Source organism: Erinaceus europaeus, chromosome 18, assembly GCF_950295315.1.
Source record: "Erinaceus europaeus chromosome 18, mEriEur2.1, whole genome shotgun sequence".
In the NCBI taxonomy this organism is placed as follows: Eukaryota; Metazoa; Chordata; class Mammalia; order Eulipotyphla; family Erinaceidae; genus Erinaceus; species Erinaceus europaeus.
The window spans coordinates 29,496,419-29,521,689 of NC_080179.1; the positions used below are offsets into that span (position 1 = coordinate 29,496,419).

At 35.7% G+C, this 25,271-nt stretch overlaps 1 protein-coding gene across 1 annotated transcript in view; it reads left to right on the plus strand.

Annotated features, from left to right (window-relative positions):
* Positions 1–25,271, plus strand: part of KCNH7 (potassium voltage-gated channel subfamily H member 7) — a 618,161-nt gene that overhangs the window by 546,531 nt on the left and 46,359 nt on the right. Inside the window, exons 10-12 of the mRNA XM_060177804.1 lie at positions 10,759–11,011; positions 18,142–18,347; positions 21,263–21,362. Of these exons, the coding sequence (XP_060033787.1) occupies positions 10,759–11,011; positions 18,142–18,347; positions 21,263–21,362 (559 nt within the window). The remainder of the gene's footprint in view (positions 1–10,758; positions 11,012–18,141; positions 18,348–21,262; positions 21,363–25,271) is intronic.

The following is a 25,271-nucleotide window of genomic DNA, read 5'->3' on the forward strand; positions in this document are numbered from 1 at the left end:
TTTGAGCCCCTAGAGCCCACCTGCCAGGAGGAAGCTTCACACATGGTGAAGTAAGACTGCAAGTGTCTCTCTTCCTCTTTCCCTCTGCCTCCCCATCACTCTCAATTTCTCTCTGTCCTACCAAACTAAAAATTTAAAAAATAATAAAATTTTAAAAAAATGGCCACAAGGAATAGAAGATTTGTCAGGCAGGCACAGAGACCAGGCAGGCACAGAGCCCCAGCCATATCCCTCGTGGAAAACAGATAATAAAATAAAATAAAATAATAAAATAAAGACAAATAAATATTGCCTTCTTTATACATTATGCTTTCAGATATAATTATCATTACATCTTTATTCTCAAACTGGCTATATACTACTATTGCTAAAGCAACATAGTACTAGTTTGTGCAAGTGATTTTCTACCAAGCTTTAAAGATAGGCCAAACCTTAAAAATATTGTTTCTTTTCTTATTTTTTTAGATGATAGCATTTATTCCTCCAAATAAAGTGTATGATAATTTTTGTTGATAATTTGTGTTCCAGCACCTGAATCCTCCCCCCACCCCAGAGTCTTTTACTTTGGTGCAATACACCAGCTCCAGTCCAATTTCTGCTTAGTCCTTTAGAGTTCTTATTTATTACATACCATAACTATAATAATGTGGTCTCACAAAACTTTCAATATAGGTAAAATCACTATCCCTGTTTAACAGTTGAATAATAAAAGATCATCAAATTATATATCTAATCCAAGGTAATGGAGTAATGGAAAAGTATGATTTTCAACTCAAACATTTCTTTTTTATTATTTTTTATTTATAAAAAGGAAATATTGACAAAACCATAGGATAAGAGGGGTACAGTTTTGCACAGTTCCCACCACCAGACCTCCATATACCATCCCCTCCACTGATAGCTTTCCTATTCTTTAACCCTCTGGGAGTATGGACCCAAGGTCATTGTGGAATACAGAAGGTTGAAGATCTGGCTTCTGTAATTGCTTCCTTACTGAACATGACCTTTGACAGGTAGATCCATACTCCCAGACTGTCTCTCTCTCTTTCCCTAGTGGGGAAGGGCTCTGAGGAAGCTCCAATGAGCTTCAAGGCACATTGGTGGGGTTGTCCGTCCAGGGAAGTCTGGTCGCATCCTGCTAGCATCTGGAACCTGGTGACTGAAAAGAGAATTAACATACAAAGCCAAACAAATTGAACAATCATGGACATAAAGGCTAGAATACTGCAGATGAAGTGTTAGGAGGTCCTCCATTTTGTAGATAGCTAGTAGGCATATTTTAGTTATATTTCAAAGGGCCTGTAGCTATACTAGTGTTTTTTTTTGTTTGTTTGTTTGTTTGTTTGTTTTGCCTAAGCCTGAAATCTGATATGCAGGTGGATCCTAATTATTGTCTGGGGAGATGATGTCATGGCTGGGAAAAGGAACAGAAAGCTGGATCAGGGAAGAGAGTAGCTCCCTAAAAAGGAAAAGGGAAAGGGGTATAAATATTACTATAAACCCCATCAATTTGATGTGATCTGGGGCCCATAATTAGCTTAGGAGCCTGTGTGACTTCTACATCCCTCTAGATCTGAGCTCCCATTCTGTGGATATGAATAGGAACATTCCAGACTGCCCCAGAATCGACCCATTTTCCTCAGGTGTAGCATAGAGTGTGTTATCCATCCTTCCTTTGGGGGATGGAACATTCTCTGCCATTGTTGATACAGGTTGAGGGCAAGGTCCTATTGGGGCCTAACAAAGGGGTCTATTTTGTTGTTCCTGATAGAAATGACCAGTAACAATGGAGAGAGGGATTTATTAATTCAGACATTTCTAACATCTATTTATCTATAGTTATACATGCTTCTTAAATGCTAGACATCATCTGTAAAACAATATGGTTATCCCTGTTGACATATAATTTTGTAAGTCAATATGAAATCACTAATAAAATTTAAAAAACAATATAGTTCTCATGGTTCCAATAGAACATCTTCAATCATCATCCCAACTCTATTACAGTATTTATTTATTTATGTCAGTACTAACAGTTAATATTCTGTTGAATATTCTTTCACTTCATATATGCTTGCAAAATTAAATAGCATGTAGAGTTATTTTTATTTTATTTATTATTTTTTCTATTAGCAGATGCATCTGCTTTCTTAGTCCTAACTATGTTCTTATAAGATTTGTTTTTCACCAGAACACCAATTAGTTCTGACTACTGGTGGTACCAGACACCGAACCCAGGACCTGTTGCATTCAAGCCCTCTGCACAACATCTGTGCAGTCTCCCCAGCCCATTCCTATGTATTAATTTCTAAACCATGTCTATTTTTTGTTATTTTTCTTTCAGCAGGTCATAAAAGGACTTAAAAATCCATTGTATTTTAAAGCTTACACTAATTAAAGTACTACTATCTTTTCAATTTAGATGATTGCCTTTATTAATCCCCTGTTTTCTATTTCTTTGAAGTATTCTTATATCCAGGCATTTATAGTAAGCTACTCAATTGTTTGAATTCCTCTTCTGTAATAATAAAGTCATTGGAACTATGTGCTTTCCTTTGAATGCTAGCTTTTCCACCATTTCATAGATTTCTTTGTGACATTCAAGTTTATACTGCTTTTAAATTATTTTCCTTTGATTCAGTCTATTTAATGTATTCTATGAATTTCAATAGACTTTTAATTGTATTGTTATACTACGTTATTTTTATAATTAGTGGGCTATATACTTCCTCTGCATTATAAATTGTTAAGCATCCACAACTAATGCAATGTTGTCTATGGCTGGATTTTTTTTTTTAATTGCTCATCTTTATAAAGATTTTACAAAGCATAGCTTTGTTTTCATGGGAAATGCTTTTTTTCCCATATACATATTCCATCCCACTAACAAATATAGCTGGAACAAGCAGGTTTCAAAAGCTATATATCTGGTTTTCTAATCAGTACATGGAAGTAGAAATACATACAAGGGCAACCATATTTGAACAATGTGCTGAGGAATAAGTCAATATATTTCATAGAAAGGTAGTCTGATAGGTACAAGAAGATGAATTTCACCATTTTAAGAGCTTCTACTACTTAGCAGAAAGGTATGCAGTGTTGACCAGTCATAACTTTCTCTAGAAAACAACTGAATTGTAGTTGGATTGTTTTCTAGCACTAGTCATCCTAAGGTACAAATACCCTAACTTGTACAAAATTAAAACATCATTTATATTACATTTCTGTACTCTGCTAGTTATGATAAAACCTACAAAGAAAACCTACTGAATACAGTTAGGAAACCTGATTTTGCATCTATGGCAAGTGCCTCGAGTCTTAGCAGCTTCACAAATAAAGGTTCTGAAATTGTTTATAGAAAGCAGATCCTTCTTGTTATGCTTAGAAAATCTAATGGGGTCTACTGTTTCCCCTTAACCTAATTGCAGAAATCATATTTTATCTCACACTTTTGCTGCATTAGCAGAAAAACTCCAGAATCTGAGTAAAAGAAATGTGTGTGAAAGTGACAAGCCCATATGCTTTCGCATCATCACTCACATTCAACTTCTCTTTGACCCCAATTCAATTATGTCAAGGTAAAATTGTGTATGTCCTTTCTGAAAGCAAAGAAATATCTTGCAATTATGTTGTTACTACAGAAGAGGACTGTAGGGGAGAGATGACAGTTGTAGGAGAGACAATTATTTCATTATTTTAAGAACTTAATACCAAAACTGTCTCTGAATTGATAATTTTTCCAGGTCTATTTGGCAAGGGTCCTGTTTATATAGCTGTTTACTAAATGATATAACTATAGCATAAATCTTGAAGTTAGTTACAAAAGACTGGTTAATTTTCCTAAGGTATATACATGCTCTAGTTATAGATTCCAAATTATTCTGCTTTGCCAAAACTTTGGACAGACAAGATGACTTGATATAATAAAGCCATTCCTTATTTTCATCTGTTACCTAAAGCCAATATATAGTAAATACAATTTTTGCCTTATACTAGTAGATTGGTATGTTTATTTTATTTTTATATTATTTATTTATTTATTTATTATGGGATACAGACAGAGAGAAATTGAGAGGGAAGGGAGAGATAGAGATGGAGAGAAATGGAGAGACACCTGCAGCCCTGCTTCACCACTAGTGAAGTTTTCTCCCTGCACGTGGGGACCAGGGTGCTTGCTCACCATTATGTGAGCACTTAACCATGTGCACCACCACCTGGCCCCAATTTGTATGTTTAAAACAACTAAAATAATTAAACTATTTAGATCAGTTGATTAAAATGGAAAAGTATTAAACAATGTAATAAGTCATAATCATAGATAATATGGCATTAAATTATGGGGACCATTAAAATGATGAAAAGCAAGATTCAGTATTATAAATGTTAGATATTTATTAAACACTGAGTGTCCATATAAGAAACACTAATTCAGAATTAGAAAATGCAATAAAAACTATGGCTATACTCTAGAAAAGAGAATTAAGATTTAATCCATTACTTGCATAATCTATTGTAGTCATAATCACTCTTGAGATTTAAGAAACAGAGAATACAGGGTGATGCACCTAGTTGAGCACACATGTTACAATGCACAAGAACCTGGGTTCAAGCCCCTGCTCCCCAGATACAGGAGGAAAGCTTTGTGGGTGAGTCATGCTGCAAGTCTCTCTCTCTCCCTCTCTCTCTCTCTCTCTCTCTCTTCTTTTTAATATTTATTCCCTTTTGTTACCCTTATTGTTGTTATTGATATCATTGTTGTTGGATAGGATAGAGAGAAAAGGAGAGAGAAAGGGAAGACAGAGATGGGGAGAGAAAGATAAACACCTGCAGACACCAATTCACCGCTTGTGAAGTGACACCCCTGTAGCTGGGGAGCCGGGGGCTTGAACTCTCTTTTGTTTTCTACCTCCCTCTACCCTCTTGATTTCTATCTCTCTCCAATAAATAAAAATAATTAAAAAATTAAAAAACAGAATAGTAATTATGTATCTTAAACTGACAGAAGAAATTAAATGTGTTCTCAACATGTTCTGAGTATTTAACTTCATTTAGAAATCTGTAATTATTGGGAGTCACATGAGAGTTAAACAAGGGGATACAAATTACTTCCTCTATCTTTTGACATACTTTGATCACAGGATATGGGGCCCAGAGCTAGAAAACTATCTCATAGAAATAAGAAACAGAATTAAACCACTAACTGTAAAAGACTATGGTGAACTACTTCCCCACCACACAGAAGACATTTAGTTATTGTGAAAGATAAAATTATATTCATTGATTCAGATATTCTTCTACTTAGACTCCTCTGTCTGAAGCCTAGTATGCATTTTCATAGTTGCAATTTATCACAGATCTGGGTCACACTTTTTTTTATTTAAACCCCAATATGTGAAATAGATAGTGTACTTGTTTTATTATCATTAATAAATGAAATAATAAATTTAATGTTTCACAGATTTAAATGAGAGTGAAAATAAGCCATTTTAGTAAATACACCCATCCAATTAAAATTTGCAGGCCCATATTAACTTTTGAGTATGGAGGAAATTTTAAGTTCACACATCCCATCATTACATATTTTGTGTGGTAATATTTATGCTACTAGGCATGTACCACTATATACACATTTGACAGAAACAACATAGTGTTGAATATTTTTGAAATTAATGTCTGCTCATATTTTATAGAAAAATAAAATTTATTTTTTCTATCCTTGGCTCTCTATATGATTTCTTCAGAATCTTACTTTGTTTTAATAATGTTACCTTGCTTTGTGTTTACTAGAAACTTGCTTGAATTTCCTTTTTGTTCTTTCTTTTTTTTTTCTTCTATTTTTGTCTCCAGGGTTATTGATGGGGCTTGGTGCCTGCACTACAAATCCACTACTCCTGGAGGCCATTTTTTCCCATTATTGTTGTCCTTTTTGTTGTTATTATGGTTATTGTCATTGCGGCCATTATTGTTGGATGGGACAGAAAGAAATTGAGAGAGGAGGGGAAGACAGAGAAGGAGAGAGAAAGATAAACACTTGCAGACCTGCTTCAAAGCTTCTGAAGTGACCCCCTGAAGGTGGGGCCCAAGGACTCCAACCGAGATACTTTAAGCCAGTCCTTGCACTTTGTGCCATATGCTCTTAACCCACTGCGCTACCATATGCCCTGAGAATTTTCTTTTTTTTAATTTTATTTTGCATTTATTTATAATTGGATAGAGGCAGAGAGAAATTGGGATGGGGAAGTAGAGAGGAAGGGAGAGGGACAGAGTGACACCTGCAATTCTGTTTTACCACTCGTGAAGCTTTCCCCCTACAGGTGGGGACCAGAGTCCTTGCACACTGTAGTGTGTGCGCTTAACCAGGGGCCTCACTGCCTGGCCCTTGCTTGTATTTTTTCAATGTAGGTTCTCTAGAACTAAACTGTGGAGTAGATTTCTCTTAAAAATAATCACAGAAAACGGTCAGTATTCACTTAAAAGAACAAATGTTTTATTTGCCTTACATAATTGGAGATAAAAACCTAAAGTGTATGGGAGTCGGGCGTAGCACAACGGTTTAACTGCACGGTGTAAGAGTCCTGGTTCGAGCCCCGGGCTCCCCACCTGCCAGGAATCGCTTCACAGGCGGTGAAGCAGGTCTGCCGGTGTCTGTCTTTTCTCTCTTCCTCTCTGTCTTATCCTCCTCTCTCCATTTCTCTCTATCCTATCTAACAATGATGATATCAATATCAACAACAATAATAAAAAACAAGGGTAACAAAAGGGAAAATTAAAAAAAATAAAATATGTTAAAAAAACAAAACCTGAAGTGTTTTAGCTACATAGATTCAAATCAAGAGGAGCTAAGTATACACTTACAAATATTCAAAATAAAAATATGACATTTCTTAACCAGTCTTAACAGATTTTGGGGTTTTATAATCCCCCACTCCCATTTCAGTCAATATTAGAGGTTTTCACTCATTTTATTTATTTATTTATTTATTTATTTATTTATTTATTTATTTATTTATTTTACCAGAGCACTGCTCACCTCTGGCTTATGGTGGTGCAGGGGACTGAACCTGGGAGTTTGGAGCCTCAGGCATGTGAGTCTATTTGCATAACCATTATGCTATCTACCCCTGCCCCTCACTCTAAATTAGCTTAATTTGAAAGCTCATTTGGAAAATCTTTTATGTTATAAATAGTCAAATTTGACACAAAAAGCAAAGTGTGGGAAATTCTGGTTAAATATACATTTTATTTTATTTTATTTTATTTTTATTGGGGAGATGAATGATTTACAATAAATATAGTTGGGGACTCAGATGGTAGCACAGTGGGTTAAACACATGTGGTGGAAAGCACAAGTACCGCTAAGGATACTGGTTCCATCCCTGGCTCCCCACCTGCAGGGGGATTGCTTCACAAGTGTTGATGCAGGTCTGCAGGTGGCTGTCTTCTCTCCCCCTCTCTGTCTTCTCCACCTCTCTCCATTTCTATCTGTCCTATCCAACAACGACGATGACGGCATCAACAATAATAATAATTACAACAATAATAAAACAACAAGGGCAACAAAAGGGAAACTAAATAAAAATAAGTAAATAAAATAAATCTGAAAAATAAATAAATGAATATAGTTGATACATGGGCAAAATTTCTCATTTTCTGCAAAATAGGCTCACCTGTACCATAAGTCCAACTCCACCATCGTGTATAGAAATATTTTTAATTCAGACATTTATGAATAGTTGAGCAAGTTGTTGGTTTATTTGTTTTTACTGGAGCACTGATCAACTCTATCTTCTGATGATGCTGAGATCAGTCATGAAAGTCTTTTACAAAACTATTGTGCTGTATCTCTAGTCCTACCAAATGTTTTATGTGTTGTTATATCCCCAAGTCTAGCATGATATCTGGTATTTAGCAGATTCTTATGAAATATTTGCTAAAATGAATGAGGATTGTTTTTCTCAGCAGCAGGCCATAAAACTAACTCTAGGCAATGCCCATTGAATGAACTTCCTCAATTAAAGAAAAATGACTCTAATGTGGTAGTTTAGACATGTAGAAGGAATCAGTGACCTAGAGCACCCTTTCCATAAGAAGACCCAGGTTGAACCAACAAATAATGGGAAAAGAGACTCCAGCCCCAGAGGAAGAAAGCAAGATTAAGTGGGAAGGAAGATAGCTAATAGCAATGCAAAAAGACTTTCATATCTGAGGCTTTGAGGTCCCCAGTACCACCATATGCCAGAAATGAGACCTGCTATGATAGAAAGAATGAAAGAGAGAGAGAATGGAAGGGAGAAAGGAAGGATAGGAGGATAGATGGATGAAAAGAATGGAAGGAAAGAGAAAGCAAGGGAGAAAGAGAGAGAGGGGAAAAGAAAAGAAATTGAAAGAGAAAAAATATAGGCACCCACCGGCTTACCAGGTTAAACACACATAGTATTATGCTCAAAGAACGCGCTCAAGTATTTGGGTTCGAGCCCCAGGCTTCCCACATGCAAGAAGGACACATTGTCAAAGCAGGTCTGCAGGCTTTTATTTCCCTCTCCCTCTCCACTTCCTCTCCTTTCTCAATTTCTCTCTGTCACATATAATAAAATGGAAAAGAAAAGGCCACGAGGAGCAGTGGGTGGATTCCAAATGCCAGCTTTGAGCACCAGTGATAAACCTGGAAGGGGAGGGGGAGGAAAGAAGAGAAAAAGAAAGCCCAGACAAATACTATGCAAGTTAGTATTGCAAAGAAATGTTCAATTTTGGCAAGAAATCGTGCAAAGGTTAGTCAGGTAGATAAATCTAAAATTTGCAGAGATGGAGAGAGTTTTGGATGAGGGACCATAAACTCAAAAAAAAAAAAAATCAAGAAGAAGGAAAAAAAAGAGAAATAGGTTAATAGGTCATCTCTGAATTTTAAGTGAAGAAATATGGAAAATTCTATATGAAAATCATATATAGCTGTGTGGAACTAACAAGTAGCACAACATTTATTGGTGACTTATTACAAATTTCAATGGATGAAGTGACTTGCACAAGTGTCAATCTGTGGCAAATTCATGAACAGGAACCCTATTCTCTTAAATGTTCATCAAAAACACCCTTTAGGGGGCCCAGTGGTAGTGCAGAGTTAAGCACCCAAGACACAAAGCACAAGGACCAGAGTAAGCACCCGGATTCGAGCCCCTGGCTCCCCACCTGCGGGGGGAGTGGGGTCGCTTCACAAGCGGTGAAGCAGGTCTGCTGGTGTCTTTCTTTCCCTCTCTCTCTCTTCCCCTCCTCTCTTGATTTCTCTGTCCTATTCAACAACATCAATGGCAAAATAATAATAACAACAGTAACAATAAAAACAATAAAATGGAGAAAGTGGCCTCCAGGAAAGTGGATTTGTACTGCAGGTACCAAGCCCCAGCGATAATCCCGGAGGCAAAAAAAAAAAAAAAAAAGAAAAAAGAAAAAGAAGAAAGAAAGAAAGAAAGAAAGAAAGGAAGAGAGCCACCTCCATGGAAGGAAGATAAGATAGAGACTATTGTGTTTTAGGTCTCTCGATCCATTTCTAGTATATTAAGTGCAGGTTGATCAATAGCATCACACTGTGCTCCCACAAAAACAGAATTTGTTATGCTTAACATTTAAAATAGTATAAAATACAAGTTGGATCAAAGGTATTCTCATTTGATGTATCTCATGGGCCACATGCATTCAGTTTCTCCATATAAATAGTTTTACCATTTAACTATAAAAGATAGCAATAGCAAAGTGACCCCTGAAGTCAGGAAATCCTAAAATTGAATTATGAGGCACAATATAATACCTCCTCCTTATACCTCAAACCAGGTTTAAACAGTTCTATTTTACTGACAGAGGAAAGTCCACATTAGATTTAAATACTGCATAACACACACACACACACACACACACACACACACACACACCACAATAACTAAGACACCTACAGTGAAGCTAGTCAAGTGTGTTTGATTTGACCCATCATAGACTGAGAATTTTATAAAACTGTCTTCAAGCTTAAGTCTAAACTGATTATCAGTTGTCACAAGGTGCCGCTTAATCTTTTCTACACATTTTAAATTAGTCAATAAATAGTTTGCCCAAATAATAAAACAGCTTTATGTATGCATTATAAATTCTAGCACAATTTCTGTTTCTGAAAGTGGAGCTATATACATAAAGCATATTTGCTAATCTACTTCACCTTCTCTATTTTCTGTTCTTATCAAAATATTTAGGATGAATAATGTGCATATGAAACATATTCCAAGTACTGTTAACTAAGAACACTCTCTGATATATGACATTTACAAATACCATGGATATTTCAGGATCATAATTTTCACTAATTATTATAAGATGTATACCAGGAGTAGTAATCCAAATAGACTTACGATTCCTTCAAAAAGCTTTATTGTTTTTTTTATTAATGTCTTATTGTCCCATTGCATTATATCTATGCACAGTATGATGCTGCATAACATAAAGCAGGGAGTGAAAAGCCATGTGAAGTGTAGGCATTGCAATTTAATGAGAACATTTTGTTGAGTCTGTATGCCTGCAGTTAATTCAGAGAACAAGTACTTAAGTTAAAATTCTGACATGTTTAGCAAACCACGTATTCATTAAAGTAGGCAAGGTAGACACATTGTAAGAACTCCTGTGTGACACTACACCTGTGGTTCTGTGAGCAAGAAATATATTTGATTTCAGGTCAAAATATCCTGTGCACTGGTAGTATGAAGCTGTTTATTTTTTTCTCAGGTTCTAAAGGGTTTTCCAGAATGTTTACAAGCTGACATATGTCTACATCTCAACCAGACTTTGCTGCAAAATTGCAAAGCTTTTCGGGGGGCAAGTAAAGGTTGCCTCAGAGCTTTGGCAATGAAATTCAAGACCACTCATGCACCTCCAGGAGATACCCTGGTTCACTGTGGGGATGTTCTCACTGCACTTTATTTCTTGTCCAGAGGATCCATTGAAATTCTCAAAGATGACATTGTGGTAGCTATTCTGGGTGAGTATTTCAGTACTACTTATAGATGGTGACTAGCTGCTATAATCTAGTATAAAACTATAAAAGGGTTTGAGCCCCTGCTCCTTACCTGTAGAGGGACATTTAATGAATCTGCAGATGTGTCTTTCTTTTTCTCTCCCTATCTTCCCTGCCCCTCTCAATTTTTCTCTATCCTACTGAATAAAAATAGAAAGAAAAAAAATCTATAGGAAAAGGAGTATTTGTAGGAGTATTATTTGTGAAAAGGAGTATTATTTGTGAGTACTGCTTGACTGATGGTGCTATGAAAGCTTTCTTTAAACCTAAAATCAAATTAACCCTACAGACTTTTAATTTAATTTAATTTTTAATTTTTTTTAGTGTCTCACTTTTTTTCTATGTGTAAACATTCTGAATCTCTTCAGTTCTTGGCAGCTACTTATACATCTGAGCCCAAATACATGAAAAAAATCAGGATTTTCCATCTCATCAAAGAAGACTTTAGATTCATACTTAACCCTTTAATATATTTAAATAAAATGTATACAATGGATCCTTGGGAGGTGGCCAGTGATAAGAGTACACATGCTTTCCATCCAACCATGAATTCAATCCTCCATGAATAAAAAGAAATAGAACTCTTTTCATGGGTGGTGAAGCAATTCTTTGATGTCTCCTGCCCAACCCTATCTCAAAAAATATATAGAAAATAATGATACTGGGAAGGTAGCAGCTCTATCACACATGCACAAATATCTGGGTTCATCCCTGGAATTGCACTAATGAAAAAAACATACATTACAAGCATGCTTGCTGATATGTGTTATATAGCTGATTTATACTTTGATGAGTTTCATCTATTTATCTGATATTTCTACCTATTATGTTCTCTTAAGAAGGATTAAAATTAGTAATATATTAAACTGGATTAAGTGCAAAAGGAAATGTTTGTGTCTACAATCTGTCTTTTCTAAAAAAAAAAAAAAAAGTGTAGTTATTTTGAATTGATAACCTTTCTTGGTAATACAGCTTTTCCTTGACTTCAAACAGGGTTACATATTGATAAATGTGGGAGTCGGGCTGTAGCGCAGCGGGTTAAGTGCAGGTGGCACAAAGCACAAGGACCTGCAGAAGGATCCCGGTTAGAACCCCGACTCCCCACCTGCAGGGGAGTCGCTTCACAGGCGGTGAAGCAGGTCTGCAGGTGTCTACCTTTCTCTCCTCCTCTCTGTCTTCCCCTCCTCTCTCCATTTCTCTCTGTCCTATCCAACAACGACAACAACAATAATAACTACAACAATAAAACAACAAGGGCAACAAAAGGGAATAAATAAATAAAATAAAATAAATAAAATTAAAAAAAAATTTAAAAAGTAACATATTAATAAATGCATCCTTCATTGAAAATATCTTGTCATAAATGTGCTTCATGGACTTAACCTGCTGAACATCTTAATTCATTCTCCCCTCATTTATAAGTACTAAGAACATAGATTTGTCTATTGCTGTACAAAATTATGTAATACAAAATTAATTGTATAACAAATTCATGAATACTATAGTGAAAGTAAAAAAAAAACATTTGTATAGGTTCTCAGCTTAAGCATGTACATGAAAATAGTATTGCAAAGTTACAACATTCTGAGTCTGTATTAACTATATTATGATAGCAGAAAACAATGTGGGGGCTGAGAGTACCTTCTAATAGGTTTAAGCCTTCATCACTCCATGAGAAAATCAACTCTCAAAGCTTACTTTCCACTTGTCTTTCTTTTATTTTTCCCATGAATTAAATTCAGGCTCATTTAAACACACAGACACAAAGTAAAATTATTTTCTTTCACTTGATTCTTAATATTAGCTTCTAAAATGACATGATTGTTACTATTTTCTTTACTGTTGTATAGAACCAGAGTATGACATACTACAAAATTTAAACACATAAATGATGCTTGAGTGACTCCTCTGGCATGTTCACTACTTTATTATAATATCTGCAAAACTAATGTTATGCACAAGTTAGTTTACAATAGAACAAGCAGTTAAAGATTAAAATATTTTAATCACACCTCAAAATATATTTATTAACAGCTACACAATAAAGTTGAATTTTCACCAGATTTGGCTCTAGTATATTGCCAAGAAAAGAGTTGTACTATTGAATTCTTTATCTTTATATCACCCTATCATTACAAAATAGTAATTTTGGGGTGCAGTTAAGCTGCATACACTGACTGGCTTACTCTGCTCATTTACAGGCTTGTAAATTCCAGTACCAAAGTCATGCTAAATTTATATTAGTTATTACCAAATAAAATGAAATTATTATTTGATAATACCTATACCACTATATCAAAATGATAATGTACAAAGATGTCTTTCTTATTCTTATTTACATGTAAACCAGAACCTAAAATCCTCACAAATTATGCTTACTTATTCTAGTTTTTAAAACTAAGTACTTATTAATGTATTCTTTCTAATATAATTGTATATTATATTAGTGGTTATTAAAAAGATAACTGCTCTAAATTTAACAAAGAGACAGTTTACTTATTTTTTACATTTTACAGGCTTTTTTAAACATGTTTTTACATGGTTTTTAAATGCTTTTTACAGTTTGTTTACTTTTTTGCATGTTCATATGCTTTAATTATCTATGTTTCATATATGAGCAAAACGATCAGGTAGCTATTCTTTACTTCTTTTTTTAATTATCTATTATTGGATAGAGACAGAGAGAAACTGCGAGGGGATTGAGAGATAGAAAGGAAGAGAGAAAGACACGTGCAGCCTTGTGAAGCTTTCTCCTTGCAGATGGGGACAAGAAGATTGGACCCAGGTCCTTGCACACTGTAGTGTGTGTACTTAACCAAGTGCACCACGACCTGACCCCTCTTGACTTCCTTACTGTAGTCAACATAATCACCTCCAGTTGCATATATCTTTTCCCAAAAGATACAAATTATTTTTAATTGCAGAGTAGTATTCTTTTTTAAAATTTTTATTTATAAAAAGGAAACACTGACAAAACCATAGGATAAGAGGAGTACAACTCCACACAATTCCCACCACCAGAACTCCTTATCCTATCCTCTCCCCTGATTGCTTTCCTATTCTTTATCCCTCTGGGAGTATGGACACAGGGTTGTCAGAAATGTCATGATTCATTTTTACATAGAAAATACATCATGACTTTTCCAACAGCACAATATATCCCAAAAATTTTTTATCTGGTAATATATCAGTGGGTGTTTAGATTGCAGTCATTCTTTGCTATTCTGAATAATAAACTATGAACATAGAAATGTATGTAACCTTTCAAATTAATGTTTCCATGTCCTTTGGATATGTACTTTGTGGAATGGTATTGTTCTTGAGGCAAGGAGAAAGTGAGAGGACATATTTAAAGTACTAAATGATAAAAATTCCCAGCAGCAAACTCTATTATACAAAATTACATTCCAGAGCCCCACCCTACTAGCGAAAGAGAAGCAGGCTGGAAGCATGGATCGACCTGTCATGCCTATGTTCATAGGGGAAGCAATTACAGAAGCCAGACCTTCCACCATCTGCATCCCACAATGACTTTGGGTCCATACTCCCAGAGGGTTAAAGAATAGGAAAGCTATCAAAGGAGAGGATGGGATATGGAGTTCTAGTGTTGGGAATTGTGTGGAGTTGTACCCCTCTTATCCTATGGTTTTGTCAGTGTTTCCTTTTTATAAATTAAAAAATTATGTTTCAACTAAGAAGGAAAAATAAAAGTGGTGATTTATTTGTTTGATCAGAGAACAGCTCAACTCTGATTTAAGGAGATGAGGCCTATTAAACCTGGAACTTTAGAGCCTCTGACAAGAAAGTCTTTTTGCATAACCATTATACTATATCACCCATCCTAAAATACTTTTTTTCATTTTTTTATTATTTTTATTTTAATTTTATTTATAAAATGGAAACACTGAGGAGTATGGACCCAAGGTCATTATGGTGTACAGAAGGTGGAAAGTCTGGTTTCTGAAATTGCTTCCTTGATGAAAGTGGACACTGACAGGTCAACCCATACTACCAGCCTGTCTTTCTCTTTCCCTAGTGGAGCAGAGCTCTGGGGAAGCAGAGTTCCAGGACATATTGGTGGGGTCGTCTGCCTAGGGAAGTCCGGTTGGCATCATGGTTACATCTGGAACTTGGCAGCTGAAAAAAGAGTTTAACATTTAAAGCAGAACAAATTGTTGACTAATCATGAACCTAAATTCTGGAATAGTGCAAATGAAGATTTGGGGTCTCTTTTGGAAATAGCTAGTAGATCTATTAGTTTTTTCCTGAGCCTGACCTCTAATATGCAGGTAGATCCAAGATGATGTCATGGCTGGAAAAGGGGCTAGAAATATGGATCAGGGAACAGAATAGCTCCCAAATCTGGGAAATAAATGTCTTTTTAAAACACATGTACAAACACACGCAGGCCCACTTGTGTACACACACACACACACACACACACACACACACACACTCTTTTCCAACTCCAATCCTGTTTTAAAATAATTAATGAAAAGAGTCCCACAAGAATAGAAGAAACAAAAGGAGCACATACTCAGATCATGATGATCAACAGTAAAACAAACCCAGAGACACAAATAGCAGTAACAGAAAAGAATGAGCTGTGAAAGAGGGAGAAAGAAATGAATAAAGTGCTATAGAATGATGAGACAGTACCAACTTAAATGAATTTAGATAAAGTAAGTTAGACACAGCATCCATGGTATACACTATATATTTTTTTCTTTTTTTAATTTTTTATTTAAGAAAGGATTAGTGAACAAAAGCATAAGGTAGGAGGGGTACAACTCCACACAATTCCCAACACCCAATCCCCATAACCCACCCCCTCCCCTGATAGCTTTCCCATTCTCTATCCCTCTGGGAGCATGGACCCAGGGTCGTTGAGGGTTGCAGAAGGTAGAAGGTCTGGCTTCTGTAATTGCTTCCCCGCTGAACATGGGCGTTGACTGGTCGGTCCATACCCCCAGTCTGCCTCTCTCTTTCCCTAGTAGGGTGTGACTCTGGGGAATCTGAGCTCCAGGACACATTGGTGGGGTCTTCAATCCAGGGAAGCCTAGCCAGCATCCTGGTAGCATCTGGAACCTAGTGATTGAAAAGAGATTTAACATATGAAGCCAAACAATTTGTTGAGCAATCATGGATCCCAAGCTTGGAATAGTGGAGAGGAAGTGTTAGGGAGGTACTCACTGCAAACTCTAGTGTAGTCCTGCTTTCAGGTATATATTTTGCAGTAGTTTATGGATACGTGTGCACATAAGCTCTCTCTCACAGAAACTGGTGTATATCTAGGTTATGGGACCTTGTTAGAAAGTGAACTACCTGAGATGAAATTAGAGTGTACTATTAAAGGAAAGGTCTCACCCGGGTAATGAAGCTGAAGGGTTGTCATTCCACACGTGAAGTCTCTGGATACATTCTGAGGTGAAGCATGTTGAGGTAGCAATCGTTGCTTTGGTTAGGTTGTGATCGGCAGATGCAATGTTATTTGGTTTGGATTGGGAGATGCATACGGGAAAGTGGGCCCTATCCAAGGGTTCCAGGACTGGGGGAAGTAGGGGCTCTATAGTGAAGATGTGAGGTTCCTGCTGTCTTAGGGTTCAAAAAGACACTCAATAGTTAATATTATCATCACATTATTTGTTAATTGGGTTAACTTTGAAAAGTCCCTTTGTTATGGTTTGCTGGACAGTACCCAGTATCTTGTATATAGCTGTGCTATTGGAAGCTTTTCTTATACAGTATCTGATTATTCTCCACTAGTTTTGTTTAAGCTAAATTTCTCTCTACCATTTGACATTAGAACACTAACACATTTTTCTTGTTTAAAAGTGTGAGAGTTCCCATAGTTTGGTATACATGAACTTAAATACTGAATGCTAATAAATCAGGGAGTTCTTCTAAATTTGAAAATAGATTTCAACATACATATATACAAAATGACTGGTTATACTGCTATTAATGACTTTAAAATGTATGTGATGCCTAATTTACCAATAGTTAGTAAGCTTGTACTATGAGGTATAGTTTTTTTTTTTTTAAATCTTTATGTTCAGTGACAGAAAACACTTAGAGATCATTGATTCAGGGACAATATTAGGAAGATATTATATACAGTATGCATGTAAAGATTTCTACTGGAGTCAGAATACATGGGATTTAACCGTGACTACTCTCTCCTGCTCTTCACTTCAGCCAACTAAGAAGGTGGCCTTGACTTAATCAGTTTACCTCTTTAATTCTCTTTCCATATTTATAAAATTTGGCTATTAGTAATTTCTTCATGAGGTTATTTTGGAAATTAAAAGATGTAATGCATCTAAGCTTTTTACACTGTAAAAAGCTGGTCCTCAGAGAGCATTTGTTGTTGCTGTTGTTGTCCTCATCAAGAAACAAAGCCTGGAAAAGCAGATGACCAACCACTAGGTTAGGCAGAAGGGGTAGGAAGGGCTCATGAAAAGCAAAACACTTAAATGACTACATGTTTGACAGGAAAGCAAGTAGGACATGATTTAAAAATAAAAGCAGGTGAGAAAATAGAAGTTTACTCATATATGTTGAGAAAATATAACTATGCTCAATATCTGGATAAATTAAAGGGGAAATCCAAAAGTAGTTATAATGGGAGCAAGACATACATACTAGTCCTCTAAATCCTGAGAGTGCTTAACTATGATCAATGTTCTGCATTGCCTTTGTAGATTATACCAAAAAAGAAAGACATGGCTTTAATTCTAGGGAACTTTTTCTCATGTACTTTGACAAAATTAGACCTCTTCTACTAATTAATAAAACTTTTCTATGAGGTGGACTGCAGATACATTTGTTGCATTGCAGATGATTATCCAAAGAGTCCATGAAAACAAATAACAAGGATTATACCAAAAACAGTGAGATGAAAGACAAAATTCTTTCACCAAACAAATATGAGCTGGCAGGCAGCTGCAGGTGGTAGAATTTTGTTGCTCAAATGTATGCTGGCCTTGAGTTTTGGCATATTCAATCTTCGATTTTTCTATTTTCTTATAAAAGTAGAAACTTTAAGTTCAGTTTCTTTTCACTACATTGTCTTTTTTTATTCTTCCTTTTAGGAAAAAATGATATATTTGGAGAAATGGTTCATCTCTATGCCAAACCTGGAAAGTCTAATGCAGATGTAAGAGCTCTCACATACTGTGATTTACATAAGATCCAGAGAGAAGATTTATTAGAGGTTTTGGATATGTATCCTGAGTTCTCTGACCACTTTCTAACAAACCTAGAGTTGACGTTCAACCTAAGACATGAGAGTGCAAAGGTATATGCTGTTTGTTTGTTATTGTACTTCTGACACTTTATTTTATTCTTGGTTGCCCAAATATTGCTGAAATATTACAACAAAAATTTACAAACTCTGAATGTTTGGAAGAAAGACCAACTTTTTATTGGAATTACTAAAGTATAAGCAAGGAATTTAGTCTAATTATTTTCAAATATTGAATAACTTTAAATAGATCAATTAAATTTGACCTTGTAGCAACTCTTAGGTGAAATATTTTACTTGAAACAACCTTATTCATATTTAGTGTGTTGTTTATTTGTAAGAAATACTGCTGAAATGGTAGAATATTAAAGTACCTTAAAGTTTATCTTACACATGCATTGCATTAGCCCAGATATTGTTTATACAAAGCCAATACTGCATATGCTAGTGAGTGCTGCTTTTTAATAAAAAAAAAAAAAACTCAAACTTAGGCCTATATTCAAGATAATTCCCAAATCACAGAAGTGTCTATTAATCAAGCATATATCTGAATCAAACTAGTGCTGCTAAACTAACTAGAGTTAATAGTTAACCTTTTTTTAAAAATAAAAGTTCATTTTTATAACAGGGTTATTGCTGGGGCTTGCTCCCTACACAATTCCACCATTCCCAGTGAAGATTTCCTTCCTTTTATTTTACTTTTTCCTTTTCTTTTCTTTTTTTAGAGGGTATAAGGCAGAGAGAGAGAGAAAGAAAGGGGGAGAGAGAGAGAGAGAGAGGGATATATATATATATATATATATATATATATATATAGAGAGAGAGAGAGAGAGAGAGAGAGGGGGAGTTGCAGAACTACTCTACCACTGGTGAAGCTTCCTTCTTGCAGGTGGTGACCAGAAGTTTGAACCTGGGTCTTCCCTCATGGGAAATGTTTGCACTACTGGCATGCCACCATCAGGCATTGAGATGACATTTTAAATGAAGCTACACGTACATTAACCTGTATGAATTCTGAGAGTGTAACCCTTCATTGTCTTTAACTCTGAAAATGTGTCTTCAAAATTTCCCTTTATTCATGCTTTTGTTATACTCCACAACTTAACACTCTGCTGTTCCTCTGTTCTCTTCTCTTCAAAACCCCATAATTCCAACTCAAATTATTCTTCTCAGAAATTAAGTGCTGGGTTTAATATCTTACATTTAGCATTAAAATTTTAACAAATATATCCTCAGGGGGTGGGGGATGATCATTATATAAATAGGTGAGTAAAAGGGAAAATGGATTTCACCGTGGAGTAGAGTCTTTGTCAGGTACTGATACTGAAAAGCACTTGTAGACAAAGGATTTTTCTTTATTGTTTTGTTTGTTTAGTGTTCGTTTTTTATGCCACCAGGATTATTGCTAGGGTTTCATGCCAGCACCAGTCCTGGAAACAATTATTTTCTTTTGTTTTACTTGATAAGACAGGGTGAAATTGAGAGGGGAAGGAGAAATAGATAATAGATAGATAGGTAGATGATGATGATAGATAAATAAAGATAATGATAGGTAAGTAGATAGTTTACTTCTGCAACCTTGTTTCATTGCTGCTGAAGCTCTCCCCCGCATACCCTCATCCCCACCTCACCTTGCAGGTGGGACTAGTGGCTTGAACTATGGTGCTTGTTCATGGTAACATGTATTAAACCAGGTGTAACTGCACTGGACCCCCAAAGAGAAACTCTTATGGTATGGATGCTTCATTTAATAATTTGAATTAACAGTCAACTTACTTATTCTTTTAAAAAACCTCAAATACACTGTGACTAGGGAATTGGCTCATCAGTAAAACACAAGCCTTGTATCCATGAAATCTTAGATGTAGTCACCAGCACTGCATAAAAAAAGACAAAATAGCACATCAAAATGGCAGAGCCAAGATCTAGTCTTTGTCTTTCAATGAAAAAAATCTAAACACTAAAATTTTGAAAAATAAGTAAATGGTAGAAGGTAAAAGTTAAAATAACATATATATAATGGATTTAATACAATATTTTATCAAAGTCCAGTCTCAACAAAATGTCACCAACCTTATTCTTATTTTGCCTTGAAAAGCAATAAGAATCTGTCTCAGATAAATTACATAATAAATTAAGGCAGGATCCAACTATAAAAAACAGTACATTCCACTTGTTTCATTTATTTATTTGAGAACTTCCATTTTTTATTGTATTTTACAGAAATAATAAGGGAAATGGGTGGTGGAACAGACTGTTGAACATACATGTTACAATGTGCAAGGACCCAGGTTCAAGCTTCCAGTGCCAACTTGCAAACGGAAAGCTTCATAAGCAATGAAGCTGCACTTGGAGGTGTCTCCCTGTCTCTTTCCCTCTCCCTCTTCGCTCTCAATTTCTCTCTGTTCTTTTCCAATAAATAAATAAAATATTTTAAATAACCAGATATGGAAGACTAATGAACTCAGAACAGATATAATAAATATTTCAAAGCACTGTTTACTAAATTCAACCTTACATTTGTTAGTGTGAAATGTAACCTTGTGATCTTTGTTGTGTAATTAACTGTCACTGCTAATTATAACTAGTTTAGAGACTTTCCACTGCATTTTACAGTTTCTGAAGCATTTTTTAATATTATTTTAACCTCACCAAATTACATAAAGCACATTCCACATAAAAGAATATGTTGTCTCTAAATGTTGACAATACCATCCCCAAACATTCTAAATAAATGACTTCCACAACTATGATTTCCCCATCAGATGATGAAACTCTAGAATTATTCTATCAGTCTATTTTATAATTTAGAGGCAACTATTATGCAAAATATATTGCAGCTATTTGCCTGTAATATAATAATTAAGTCGCAAAGTGGTTAAATTATATGAAAAAGTAGAGTTAACTGATAGCACATTATGTTCAAATTGAATAATCTTCCATTTTATTTTCATATTCTATTAATGAAGTCTGATCTCTTACTACGATCACAATCTATGAATGATTCAGAAGGAGACAACTGTAAACCGCAAAGAAGAAAATTGTCATTTGATAGTGAAGGAGAAAAAGGTAATTTGTTATATTTCTAAAATTTAAAAAATAGAACTTGTGGTTATTATTTTTTATTTAAATGTCTGTTATGCTTTTTATTTTAAGATAAACATAATTAGGGTTTTAGGAGTACGAAAGGTTTGCCCTTTACTTTTCTCTTCTTTGTTAATGACAAATATCACTCAACTATATGATATCTACAAGGACATCACAGAAAACAGAATATGTTGATTTTAAAAAGTAAAAGAAGACAACTACTAAGTGTTGAACAGTTATACTTCAGATTTCTTTTCTTTTTCTTTAGTGATTTAATAATGGTTTACAAGATTGTAGGATAAAAGGGGTACAATTCCATACAATTCCCAGCACGATAGTTTTATATTCCACCCCCTCCATTGGAAGATTACATATTGTGGGGCTCAGTTCTCCTCTGTGCGTAGGCCAGGGACCATGGTGGGGGGCAGGTCACCGAGAGGTTCAGGGGACCCTGCTGACAAGGATGAGTGTGCAGAGGGAAATCACGACCTCTGGGAGAAGTTTCAGAGAGACAACTCATTTATTCGGGAGTACAAGCAGGTGGATATACCCAAGGGTTAGGAAAAAGGTTAAGGTAATCATTAATCCAAACACAAAACAGGGTTAAATCTTGACCTATCAAGTATGTGATCATAGATGGAAAGTTATTGTATAAGGTCTGGACACGAGCTCATAATGCATAGGCAGGCTTTTCTCTAAGGGTGAATTACGAGTACCTTGGGGCAAGGGGAAGGGAGCAGTTGAGCAAAGCCAGGATATTTGTGGTGGGTTTCAGTTGGCCATACACAGTAATTTACAGCATTTGTTCAAAGGAATGAAGAAGTATGTGCAGGAAGGTTTCCAGCCTGGAACACTCTATCCATCATAAGGTCATGAGGTCAGGTGGGGACCTGCTTACCACCCCTACTGTGAGGCGGGGGCTCAGGGTCGACCCTCTCAGAGCCTTATGGAGATGATGGCCTGGATTTCCCAGACAGAGGGCTTTTCCCCACAACCTATTCTTTATCCCTTTGAGTGTATGGACCAAAATTCTTTATGGGGTGCAGAAGGTGGAAGGTTTGGCTTCTATAATGGCTTCTCCACTGAACATGGACAATGGCAGGTCAATTCATACCACCGGCTTGTTTGTGTTTTTCCTTGATGGGATAGGACTCTGGGGAGGTGAGGTTCTAGGAAACATCAGTGAGGTCTTTTGTCCAGGGAAGTCAGGATAGCATCATGCTATCATCTGCAACTTGTTAGCTGAAAAGTAGTAAGATATAAAATAGGACAAATTGTTTAATAATCAGGAATCTTAAGGTAAGAGTAGAGGAGATGCAACTAAGGGTCTTCGTGTGGGAAGAAGCAAAGAAGTCCATTTTAGGTAAAGTCAGGGGTGGCATGACTTTAGTAATTTTTTCCTGAGCCCAACAGCTAACATGCAGAGGCTAAAACTATTGTCTGGAAAGAGAATAGAACTAGAAAGCTGAACTAGGGCACAGAGTAGCTCCCTAAAATGAGGAGCTACCATTAACTGTAAACCCCCACTGATCTGACCCAGGGCTCATATCTATTCATATTTAGCATAGAAGCCTGTGTAACTTCTGCATCCTGTCAGTCTGACCTCTCATTTCATGGTCACAGCTAGAAATATTCTAGGCTTCACTCATTTCAGGACCAGTCTTCCTCAATTGGTGTAATAGTTGATTGACCCAGCCTCCCTTCGGAGAGTGCGGAAGTCTCTACCATTGCTTTTCTACATTGAAGGCAAGGTCCTGTAGAGACCCACAAAAGGACTTATGATGTTGTTCCTAATGGAGATGACCAGTGATGATGGAGAGAATTTAATCAAGTATTTATTGAGATTATTTTTTGGGGGGTGTTCTCATTTATAGTACCATTATTGACACAGGTGTAATTTCACATTTCCCCATGAAAGGTTTTTGTTGAACACTCTCTCCTCCATAGTCTTTTTTTTTTTTTCTTACCAGAGCACTATTCAGCTATGGTTTATTGGTAGTGTGGGGGATTGAACCTGGGGCTTTGGAGCCTCAGGCATGAGAGTCTGTTTGCATAATCATTATGCTATCTATCCCTGCTCCCAATTTAGGCTCTAGGACCAGGACTCCAGGGTTTTCTCCACATCCTCCCATCTTCTCCTTCCTCAGAATCTTTTGGTATAACACATCCCCATCTAGGCCAAGTTTCATTTTGTGTTTTCCTTCTCTGTACTTGTTTCTTATATTCTACCTATCAAATCATTTAGTATTAGAAGAATGTTCTTGAGATAACTCCTTTTACATATCAAGTGTTCAGTCCTCTCACATGCTTATATGACACAAATGAAGGTGGTATATATTCACCTTTTTAATCTTCACTCTGTGAACATATCACTCCTTATTCTCACTAGAATTTTCTGCCATCTAGCTATTCTTTATATTTTACTCATATATTTAACAAATACTTATTTACTATTTAAAAAGCTAATAGTTTCCTTTGTTTTTATACCCAATGGACCTTGTCTCATTCCTCCTGTGCTCTCTTCTCAAGTAATCTTAGTTCTGTCATCAGTTTCCATGGGGTTATTATTTTTTAATTTGTTAATCATTTTTACATCCTTATAATGCACATTTGAGTGAAATTATTCAATACTTTTTCACTTGTACTTTACATAATTCCTTCAAGCGCCTCCTATTTTTCTGTAAATGGTAAAAAATGTTATATTTCTATGATTATTAGTACCTGATGTACTAATAATGTACCATATTCTTATTTAGTTGTCTGTCATTGGACATTTTAATTATTCTTTGATTAAGATAATGTAAATAGCACTGTAATGAACATTGGTGTAGATATAACTTTTTGTAGTAGTGTTTTTGTGTTCTGCAAACAGATACCCAAATGTGTGAGTGTTGGTTAATATGGTAGCTCTAGCTTTAGTTTCTTGAGGTTGCGTATCATTTTCCAAAATAATTCACCTATTTACATTCTCACTAATTATGAATGAGGCTTCCAATTTATCCACAATTTGTCAACACTGGTTGCTATTTCTGCTGTATATTATCTTCTTGAGTATGAATTGGTATCTCGTAGTGGTCCTAATTTACATTTCACTTATAATCAGTGGTAAAGAACAATTTTTCATATAACTGTCAGACATCTAAATGTACTCATTGGAGAAGTTGTTATTCAAATACTCTACCCAAAACTGGCCAGATAGCTCACTTGGATAATGTGCCAGTTTTGTCATATTTACCACCTAGGTTCCAACTTGGCTCCCACCACACTGGAAGAAACTTTGATACTGTAGCATATATTTTTCCTCTCTCTTTGTATCTCTGTCTCTTTATAGCTGAAAAAATCTTTTTAGATCAGAAAAGCCTATCTAATGACAAAAACAAAAGCCCCCTTTTTATTGAGTTGCTCTTTTTGTTGTTAATTTGTGTTAGTACATTATTTACCTTGGATACTATTACTTTATGGACATATGTGAAAAAAAATTTTTTTTCCATTTTATTGGGAGGTTAATGTCACAGTTGTGTACACATGGACACAATTTCCCAGCTCCTCTTGATGGTTATCTGCAAAATATTCTCATCTCCAATGTAGGACCCCAAACTTTGGTGCAATACGGCACCCCTAGTTCAGGATTCACTTATGTTCTTCTCTTACCCTGTCTGCTGAGTTTCACCTACCCATGAAGTGATCTAGTATGCATCCTCTCTTTCTGTCTCATGCCACCCAACACTTTTTCAAATTCTATCCAAGGTGAGGCAGAGATTGGGATTTTAGAGTTTTTGGCCTAATATCTAAGCTTTTGCTAGTTGGACTTGTCTTAGAAACATTGATCACATCCTTGTCCATTTTCCCCTTCTTTTCCTTATGCATTAGCTTTCTTCTTTTGCTGTAGTT